We start from the raw sequence: 11,288 nt of genomic DNA on the forward strand, positions 1-11,288 counted from the left end.
TCCTGTATAGGATCCTGTGTTATCTTTCGTCTTTTCTGTCCTTTTTCCAAAAATTTAATTTTTTTCTTTTTTTAATCTTATTTTTTTATAATTAAAAGGAAAGCTACTCGTCCTGTCTAAAAATGATTAATAATAAATAATACATTTTTTCATGTGAACATTTTTTGTCTGTTAATTTTAGTTTATACGTTTTGTCATTTTCAAAAAAATTTTTTAAATCTTTTTAAGTGAAAAATTATTTTGATATCTTCAAAACATTTATATATTCTTAAACATGAAACATTTCAACATTTTAAAGGTCTTTTTTCGAATTCTTCTAAAATTTTCATTTTGTTTTAATTTTTTTGAAATCTTCTTAACTATTAAATTATTATATTCGATGTTTTCCAAAACTTCTGAAAGCTCAAATCATCTTTTGGTATAATTTAAAGTATTCCTAATTTTTTTAATCCTGAAAAATTTAAAAAAATACCTGAAATCTTCCAAGATTCTTTTTTGACATATTTTAAAATCTTCAAAGCTTAAGATTAATCTTTTTAAATAAAACCTAAACACGTGTAGGGATTTAATCAGGAATTCGGCTGGATTCCGACTGGATAGCCCCGGTTTAAACTGGGCGCTGCTGTTCGGGGAAACTGGCCGGGATCCGGCTAAAAAAGTCACGGTAAACTGGTCGGATCCCGGTTTCAATATCGGCCCGAATGTTGCTTCAGGCGAGAAATTGGTAGCTTATTGGGTCTTTTAAGGCTCATCGTAATGTATACGGTGAACTTTAAAATTCAAATCAAGTTAACCAATTCTGACGAGGAAATGGAGTAGAATTTTAATTACTTATGACAGAATCTTCTAGCAATTGTTTCATTTTGGGAACCACGTAGAAATTTTAGGTTAGGAAGGAAGAAAGGAAAAAATGTATACACAACAGTAAAATGAAACTGAATTAAATCAGACGTATTCCATAGTATCTACATTTTTATTTAATATGCGCAAAAGCAATTTTATTGTAAAATGATTAACTAAAACTGTGTTTCAAGAACAACTAAAACATAAATATTTTTCCGCACTTTTATAGCCATATTAAAATTTATGTGTTTAGTTTTCTAAATTAAAACTTACGCAGTAAATCCCGGCGATATTACTTATTTGACGCAGATAATAAATATCATGAGGCAAATAAAATTGATCCGTCGTAGGATAATTGTAATTGTCAATTGTTTTCAACGATTTTGTCCAACAAAAGTAAAGGACTCAACTGGGCTGAGTAAGGCGATTTAAAAAAGGAATACCGCGAGGATTTTCAAATTTTTGGAGGAATTTTTTTCGGTGAACCTAGAGATCCTTAAGGGAGATTTGTATCTTGCCGATCGCTAAAATGGCTATGCATACGTGAACACGCCTAACGCGAAAACTATTACAACCACCGACTTCGTTTCGTGCATTGAGATGTGTTTCATGTCTCTATTTTGAGGAAAAATACTGAGAGCCCTGAGGAAAATGCTGATCATAGCGTTCACGGAAAGCATAATTTAAGCTATCGATATCAGCAGATTATTTCACTTATTGAAAAAAAGAAAACTCCAATAAAGATTAGTATTTTTATTTGAGGCAGCTTCACACCTTATGACATGGATATTCCGTTTTTTTAATTTATGAAAATTTTGTATCTATAAATTGATAAAGCGTTCGTGTCAAATTTCAATCACTTTAAATAAATTCTTGAAGCTTAATAGTTTGGTTCCATGATGCCTTCAAATAGAATCCGTTTTCATAATGTAAACACCAAATTTTAGCAGTCAAATTTTCTTCTGTGTTGCTATGTTACTACATAATAATTAAGGATTTTTGAAAGGGATCTCGAAAGTGAAAAGAAAATTCTATCAGAATCAGAAAGAAAAAGATAAACTTTTATATGAAATTAAAAAATATCACACATTTAATAAAAATGTTTACCATTTTCTGATACTTCGCGTGTTCAATTTTTAATATTCAAGCACTCATAATGTTGTAAAAAAGTGCATCAAACCTCCATTGTAAGAGGACTTTTAGCACATGCAAACGATCCCTAACAGTATTTATATAAACGTTCTACCTAGGGTCCTAGTATTATAAAGTAATAACGTTCTGTGATCTGATTGGCTAACGAACAGATGTAGAATACTTTATCGCAATTATGATTGTTTTGCAATACAAAATATTGTATGTCACACTTGTATGCAAGTTTTTTTTCATATGAAGTTCCAATTCAAGCGACACAAATTTTATTAGTGTTGACAATGACATCAATTCTGGTAGCAGAGACATCAAGTCTGGTACCAGTGATATCAAGTGTCGAAATCTGGTACTATATAAAATAAATGAAGCAAAGTTGTATTTTAAAAATGGTGCTGATTGCCTTTTTTCTAGGCTGCGAATGAAATACGATTTGAAGGCGATTAATTTCAGCTCAAACGCCTTTTATACCGTTTGTATAGACCGTTATGCGATTGCGCCAAATTGATGGTGGTCAGTTCTGAGAGCAAAAACAGGCTTCGTGATTCAGAGATCTTTGATATCTCCCGTTCATCGATTTTCAGATTGCCTTATTCAATGTTACATTTTATTTATTATTTCAACATCTAATCTCGAGTCGTGCCATACTGTAACATGAGATCGACTTTTTAAAGTTTATTGAATTATTAGTTCTTTGTAGTAAATTGTGCGTTCAAGAATTTAATGATAAATCATTAAACTGAATACCATTGAAACTTTAATCGAATTTAAAAAATTAAAAACTTGGTATTTAAAATATCAAGTTCTCATAAGTTGAATTTGATAGATTCTAAGTTGATATGGCTTTTAATTTGATATTTGATAATGCATCATTAATTTTAATTTTGAATTGAGATTCGAATTAAATTTTAATACTGAGTAGTAAATTGAACTTGAGATCTTCTGATTTAAATATAAATTGTAGACTTCGGCACTAAGTCTTGGAATTTGAAATTTCGTTACTTCAAATTAAGTGGTTGGTTCCTATTTCAAATCAAGCTATGCAAACTTTTAAAATGTAAGTCCTTTCTCTTAATTGAATTAGGATACTGTCCTAATTACTGCGGTATCAAACCGCAATCTAAATTTATTGTACTATTATTTTATAATAGTACATAATAGGTAATAGATAATTGACTTAGAGTTTAATCTATACCTTAAATTAAAATAGCAAATATGTGTACCTATTACTGCGGTTTTATAGGTTACATTTTGAAATGTAAAGTTATATTTCATGTACAACATTGTAATTGGGACATTACTCTATTTGAATGTATAATCTTTTAAATTGAAAGTTTTAAATGAATAAGTACTACATTTTGTCAACATCATCGCAAGAAGATAAAATCTCTACACGTCTAGTTAGTTAAAAACACCCTATTACGATGCTCATAACAAAATTGCACGTCATCATCGCTCTGTATCATCATACTTACACCACCTTTTTGTTGCAGATAAACGAAGTTGAAGAAGCGCGAAACAGGCAGCGAGAGAAATAGAGCGAATAGAAAATAAGGTGGAAGCGGGGCAGGAATAAGGGGCAATTTAGCAAAAGAACAAGAAAAAGGAAGGCCAGTAACGGTGTGTCTGATAGTTGGAGAACATATAGATATTATGCATGAAACTTACTGGAACGGCGAGGAGAGTGAATTCTGAGGATCTTTGTGAATCTCTGACCACTGCAGTCAATGCTGTAATTGCTGACATGTTCGACAATGCCAGGGCGACTAAACTCGACGCGAGATGTGCGGTTGAAAAGCCAGAAGCTGATTTGCTTGCAAGGGTTGCAACAACCCCTAAAGCTCCTGATATCAGGGCCCCTGCTCCGGCCCAGAGTCCTGCCCCTGTACTGCCCAAAGCAGCTCCGTGCACTAAGACTAGTATTCCAAAGACGACTAGGACGATTCCTGAAAAATAAAACCAAAACTTTAATGAATTTTCAGTTAGGCAAAAAGAGACTTAATATTTAAGGATGTTTCTGGTGTACACTAAGTGACTTTTTGTTAGAATAAATTATAAAAATGAATGGGAATTTAGTATAATATCATTTCAAAATAGGAAAAACAGGGTTTGCGTATTAAAAATTCATATAGTGGTTTTCAGCTGTCAAAAATAACATTTTTGTTTGAACAAATGGAAAGGATGTTGCATTAACTCTCATACAAAACTTGCGAGAATTTAAAATTTACTATATCAAAATTACCAAGCTAAGTTAAAACGATAGTCATACATTTTCTTTAAAAGAGCGAAAACATCGTTTGAAATTGCCATACAAAGCATATGAGAATCTCAAACGACTATATGAAAAATAACTCACTCCATTAAAAGATTTAGCCTTCAAAAGAAGGAACTAAATACACAAATTAAATACAACTAAATACGTAAACACGCGTGCAATTATTGTTTTAATTATTATATACGTAACACTTAAATGGTAACGTTATTTTTGGCACCTTCTAAAGGTAAAGGTTGGTCACTCGTGCTCGGCGCTTTATAAAATGCTCTGAAGTGCTCTAAAAAATTGCGCAAAATTCATGAAATGTTATCAACTATCCTAGTATAAGGATCAATCACTATACAGACGATTCGATCATTTGTTTAAACAATATACTTAAATAAACTCTGCAAGCTAGCAAAGGGAGAAACTTTTGCCGAGGCACGAGTGACCCACCTTTACCTTTTAAGGGTTAATTTATTCACTACAAACGTAATCGAGCGCTTAATCGCTATGAAAAATTGGAACGGCTGCGGCGAGATTCGAAACCTAACTTATCTAAATCACTAACGCATTCCCTAACAACTAAATCCCACGGCTAACATACATTATGGAATATTCGGAAAAAATCTCGGCTAAGCGGCGTCACTTAAAAACTCAGGGCATTATCATTTTCAATGATTAAATTGATTCTTTATAAAATACATTTTTGTAATGGAACTCATAATATTCTTCTATGAATAATATTCTCTAATTTGATATCTCAGTAACTCAGTATAATAAACTTGAGTGTATTTAGATGTAACTTTTTTCTAAATTATACACATTGAATAAAATCTTATTACCTTAGTGTATAAATTTCGCGAGAAAGAATTCCTAATGTTTTAAATTCCATAGTAAATGAATTAATTTAAAATAGAAAGAGTTAACTTTGATTTAAAAAGTTGTGAATCATAACCTTTCGGCTCGATCGGAAAATGGCGGAAACAATCGAGGAGCATTCTCAAACGATACTATATGAAAAATAAAAAATAATGATTTTATAGTTTGCTATGCGTCGCAGATTTCTGTCAACTTCATATTGACAATATCAATTTCTAAAATACCTTTTCGAGATTATGATATTCACTACTCTTTTTATTCAAATTATTTTTCGAAAACTGACTAAAAAGAATACCTTTTTTTCATAGTGTTAATTCTTAAAATGGAAATTCATAATGTTTCGTATTTAGAATACTACTTTGTCACCTTTGTGTTTTGAATACTCGTATGATAATATTAAACTTCGGTACTGAAATACGAATAAATATAATAAAACGTCGGTTTTCCCTATTTTGGAACGATATTATACCAAAGTCTAATTAATTTATTTCATTAATTCTAACAAAAGGTCTCTCAGTGTACCAGCTGGTGGCTGCAGTTCAACAAAAAAACGTGGAAATCAGGGAGAGGTCTTTAAAAAGTTAGGGATTTTGAAAAAATTGGCGAAAGGCAGTGAATTTCTGTACGAAAAGTTTTAAGTAACTGTAAAAAATAATCTCGGCTTCCACGTGGTCACTTTTACTCAGTTTTTTAAGATAGCGTTACGATAGTCACTTTTATACATGAAAAGATCACTTTAGTCACTTTTCTTTAAAAAAATGTTAAATGTTTTTGAAAAAATGTTAAAGGATTTGAAATATTTTAGGGTACACGTAAACTGGAGCAGAGCGTCGTATGTGAGGGAAAGCGGCGCACTCTTGATTCTGTATTTCTGAATACAACAAGGTGCTTCTTCTAGATAAAGTCTGGTAACTGACACTTGTAAAAATTAATTGCCAAACTTACAAGAAGCAATATCGCGTTTTAAATGCAGAATTAAGGTGCACTGCTTTCCCCCATATACGCGCCGCTAACTCTAGTTCACGGGTTTGTAGAAGAATCCAAGACATTTTCAATTGAAAGAGCCGCGGTCTAAATCTGTTAACTGACATTTCAGAAATTTTACACGGCGAAGGAAAATCATTATTTTTGAAATTTTCAATATTTTCTAAAACTGAAATGTTTTTTATTCATTTAGTAGGGAAAAATAATACACGCTAGTTCTATAACATTTGAATTAAAATTGAACGTTGTATGGCAATTGGCAGCTATTCATATATTATTTACAAGGGGTCCAACGGTCTAAATCTGTTATCTGCAGTGTTTTACCGCTAGTTTTCTATTGTTTTTCTCGGGCGCTCATGTTTCTGTGATGTTTTTGAAGCTGCGATCAAGTTTTATATGTCTAAATGTTTAGAATCGCAAGCCAAAAAGAGATGTGCTTGCAAAATGTGTCTCACTGGCCTATTTTATGAGCGAACTGATTCGTTGTGAGAAAGAGCACGGATTTTCCACATGACGCCATAAATAGTTAACAGGTTTAGACCGCGGGCCCTTCCATTGATTTTAGTAATTAAATGGGACTTGAAAAGATTTGAAATATTTTGGGTATTTTAAAAGATCCTAATGCAGTTTGAAAAGCTTTAAAAATTAACAAAAGATTTCTAAGGATTTCAAAGGATTTTAAATATTTCAGAGCATTTTAAAGGACTCCAAGGAATTTTCAAGAGATTTAAAAAATGTCCAGGGATTTTAAAGAGTTTGAGTGATTTCAAAGGATTTGAACATTTTTTATGCGGTTGTAGAGAAGTTCCTAAAATTTTTGAAGATATGGGAGAGATTTTACAGTATCTATAAGGTTTTAAGATATTTTAAGAGATTCCAAGGGTAAGATAGGATATAAGATTTCCGAAGATTTCGATGATTTTAAGGTATGTGGAAAGCTCTTAATGTAGTTTAATAAATTTATAGGATTTCAGTAAATAGCATCAGATTTCATGCAATGAATTTCAAAGTTTTTATTAAAAAGTGATGGATTTCGCAGAGTTTCAAAGATTTGAAAAGATGTTCACATGTCTTTTGCAATTTATTTCAATTTATTTGCAATTCTCCTTGAATTCTTATTAATTTATCCTGAATTCTTTCTAACTTGTTTGAATTCTTTGGAGTTTTCTTGAAATTTTTGAATTCACTTGCATTTATTTTATTCGCATAAATAGTCTTCTAGCTTCACTCAATTCTACTCAATTTAATTGATTCTATTTACTTTTTTCTGTTTTTGTTTTAATTAATTTTGAATTCTTTTAAACTTGCCTTCAATTCTGAGGCATATCATTAATTTTTTTTAATTGCCTTGAATTTTTTTAAACTCATTTTAAACTTACAGAATTCGAGGTGTTTTTTTCTTCGTATTTTTGAATTGCTTTAAATCAACCAGAATCTTTTCAATGTAGCTTTTGAATTCACTCCAATTTTACTCAAATCAATGGATTTTTTTGGATTATATTTTTTTCAATTCATTTAAATTTGTTTGAATTCAACTTGTATTGTTTTGATATCTTATGCTACGAATTCTTTTGAATTCTGTTAAACTCAAAAAAATATTAGTGATATTATTTATGCACGTCAGTCACTTTAGGCACTTTTTGGATTTTAATAGGTTACTTTTTGCACTCTTTTCAAGTAAATTAGGCTGTACATTCAATATCATAATTACTCAATCTTTAAATTTATTGATAAATTTGACAAAAAGAGCCCATGAACTTTTGCAACGAAATTTAAAAAAGAAACCTAAACGTATAAAATTAAAAAATGTTTGTGTTCATAATTTTTTTATTATAATATAGTTATTTACTTATATCTCTAAATTTCCTTTAATTATAGTTATTTGCATATTTGTGTTTTCCGTTCCACATTAGACGAAAAGTAATTTTCGTTCGATTTAAATTTACCATGGTTAATTTTCTTCCTTAAAAGATTCCTTCAATTCTTTTGTTTTTATGAGAATGATTTTATCTCGATATCTTTTAATTAAATAAGCTTAACTTTCTTTCCTTAAATTCGTTATAATTTATCAATCAGTTTATTTTTGTTGATCGTATGTAACAAGTTTAATAGCGATTAATTTTTATCTTTACTGTTCACTCAGAACATCCTTAAACAAAATTCGGATGAAAAATAGTTAGGTAAACATTTGAAAGAATTTAAGGTTGTAACGATCGATAATTGGTTTATGATCGCAATGGGACCGAGAAACCCATCATTGAAAAAAAATTTGACGAACATTTTTTTAAATTCTTTTAGCAATACTTATATTCAATTCTCTTAAATTTTAAAGATTTGAATTTGGAATACATAAATTCTTGATATTGTTCATTTTAGAACATTATAACTTTAAATTTAGTAGGTTTTAATGTTAATTCTGTATACCTCTCGAGTTAAAATCATTTAATCTCCGCAAGTTAAATTTTGAACCAGACTTGATAAAATTTGAAATTCTATAGTGTTTGAATATGAGAGTCTAAATTCGAAACCATTTTTTATATAGTTAAGGTCGCATAATATCCAAATTTAGTATTGTAAACCTAAAATAGTTTCAAATTGAAAAACTTTATTATCTGAAAGCTCTATAATTTACAAGATTAAAATTTTCAAAAATATCCATTGTGAAAGTGTCAAAATCATTTACACTAGGAAGATATAATTGACTAATTAAAACACAACACACAAGTATCAAAATTATGAAAAAAAATCCAGTTTGAATTGGTGGCATTCTAAAAGTACAAAACCTACTTTCAATATGGGATAGAATCTAGATCTCAACATCCGAATTTAAAAACGTCTAAATTTAATCGATTTCTATTGTATAGTTTACAATTTTTTAAAGATAGCGTACTAACTTTGAAAGCCTTTAATTTGAATTTAGAATAGTCAAAATTTGAAGAAGTCAAATATAAAAACAATAAAATATGTTTATGAGCGATATTAAAGTTAATTGTTGTTAAATTGTTGCATTCTTTTAAGTTGAAATTTAGTTTTGGAACTGCAAAGAATCTAAATTTGCAAAATAGAAATTGTTCCACATTCCACTCTCCAGAATCTTAAGAAGAAAATATTTTTTGAATATTTAGCCAAAATTGGTACATTTTAAAAGTGACTTGAAATTTACCTTAATATTAATTCTAAATCAAAAATATGAAATCGAAAATAATGGAGGCTTTATACTTCTGATTGTAAAACGAATAAAGTCATTCCCTTATAATTTGACTCGAAGTTTTAATTGCAATTTGTACTTCCTTTATAAATTGAAATTCTTTAATACTATATGCAAGATTGGTTTGTTCTTTGTGGTCGAAATTTGATCGTTAGATTCTTGTTTTTTTTTTAAACAGGAGTGTGCATCAACTTCATTATTGGACGTTAAATAGGATTTTTAATTTGGATTTTAATGTAACTTCAATTTCTTAAATTTTAAGAAAATTATTTACTTAAATTTTTAAAACATATTTTAGAAATGAGTTAATTCTAATTCAGAAACTTGGAATTTAAAGATGATTGAAATCGATAAAACCAAGAAAAGAGAAATTGAATTTCCCATCTCATTAAAAACATACTTAATATATGAAATTTTCGTTCGCTTTCTTAAATATAATTTTCAATATGCAAATTTTTAGTTGCTTCCTCAATTACTGAATCTGTTTTCCATCAATCTAGAGATCACATTGCTTCATCAAACACGCATGAAGCTTTCTTTCAAACCAAAAAGTGACAGCTTTCCCCAAAAGTATGTTAAGTTTCTTTCCTAGAGTTCAACTGAATTGCTTCTAAATTTCTTCAATCCTTTAATTAAATTTATTTAAAATATTTCAAAAATCGTATGCAATCAGGACCAGATAATTATAAAGATGAGATCTTATCCTATAATTATAGAAGAATTAGGATAAACGAAGATTACGTAAAAGTTAATTAAACCTTGGTTAATCGTCGCAAGGAACAATTTAGTCAAACATGTAGTTTTATTAGTACCATACAAATTCTAAAGCAATGCTAGAGTTACTGCGAAGGACGGATTAAATAAAAAAACAATTGAATAATACTTTTATAACTACAGCAATACGTGCATGTTTAATTCTAAAGAAAATAACAAATATTAAAAGAATTTGAAACCTCTTTTTTTCGTTTTTTTTTTTTACTTTTCTACACATTTTTTTAGATTCTACTATTCTAATTGAATTTTCCTAAATGTTTAATATTGCCAAGAGTCAATGGGACTATAAATGTCTACTTAGTTCATTAGAAACTACTTGAAACACAATGGGACATTATTTGCTCATTGCTCTTAAATATCAGTGGGTGCATGCTATATATCAGAGAGCCACTTGCGTTTGTTCTTTTTATCCTCACAGGCGGCCTTTCACTACATTTTTCAGCCATACAAGAATAAGTAGTTGCCTTGGGATATGTTTAGTATGACTCTAGGTTCTTTGAATACTTGGCCATTCATATCCAAGTAATTAAACAAAGCTGGCATGTGTGGAATGTGCTTCGTGCAAAAATTATTCATAATTTGCTCATTTGTATTGGAATTTTATCGTGGTATTCAAAACAAATTCTTTTGTATTGTATGATGATTAGGAGCACTGATTGAAGTTGAGCCTTCGAAGCTTGATTAAGTTATAAAGCATTCAAATCTTAAAAGCTAAATAATATATATTACCTTAATAATTAAGAAATAAATATAGAATAAAATTAATACATTCCTAAACTTGTATTCCAGAAGGCAATTAATAGATTAAGAAACAAAATTTATCTAATGGTGATGTGATTGAAGATCGCAAAGGAAACTTTACGTACTTATTCATTTGTCACCCAACTTTCCTTAAAAAATTACTTGATACTTAAAAATGTGCAAAAAAAATTAATTTTTTAGGCTTTAAAATTTTGTGTTTGAAACTCAACATTGAAAAAAAAATCGAGCAATAAAATTTTAATAGCAATAAATTGAACCCCCATTGAACATTGTTATTAATAATCGTTACTAGTCTAAAAACACCTAGGAATTTGTATGGGAAACGTCTTTCAGATACTATAGTAAAAGTATGGCAAGTGAGACTATCCCTTTTACTTCTTGTGAATTTGAATCAGGTATAATGAATGTATACTTCAAATATAGCTAAATTCTACC

At 29.5% G+C, this 11,288-nt stretch overlaps 1 protein-coding gene across 2 annotated transcripts in view; it reads right to left on the reverse strand.

Annotated features, from left to right (window-relative positions):
• The window catches only part of LOC117176923, a 29,527-nt gene that overhangs the window by 13,874 nt on the left and 4,365 nt on the right, over nt 1–11,288 (reverse strand). For both annotated transcript variants that reach the window (XM_033367319.1, XM_033367320.1), the window contains one exon: nt 3,658–3,935. In XM_033367319.1, coding sequence (XP_033223210.1) covers nt 3,658–3,935 — 278 coding nt within the window. The remainder of the gene's footprint in view (nt 1–3,657; nt 3,936–11,288) is intronic.

This window comes from Belonocnema kinseyi, chromosome 7 (genome assembly GCF_010883055.1).
Source record: "Belonocnema kinseyi isolate 2016_QV_RU_SX_M_011 chromosome 7, B_treatae_v1, whole genome shotgun sequence".
NCBI classification, from domain to species: Eukaryota; Metazoa; Arthropoda; class Insecta; order Hymenoptera; family Cynipidae; genus Belonocnema; species Belonocnema kinseyi.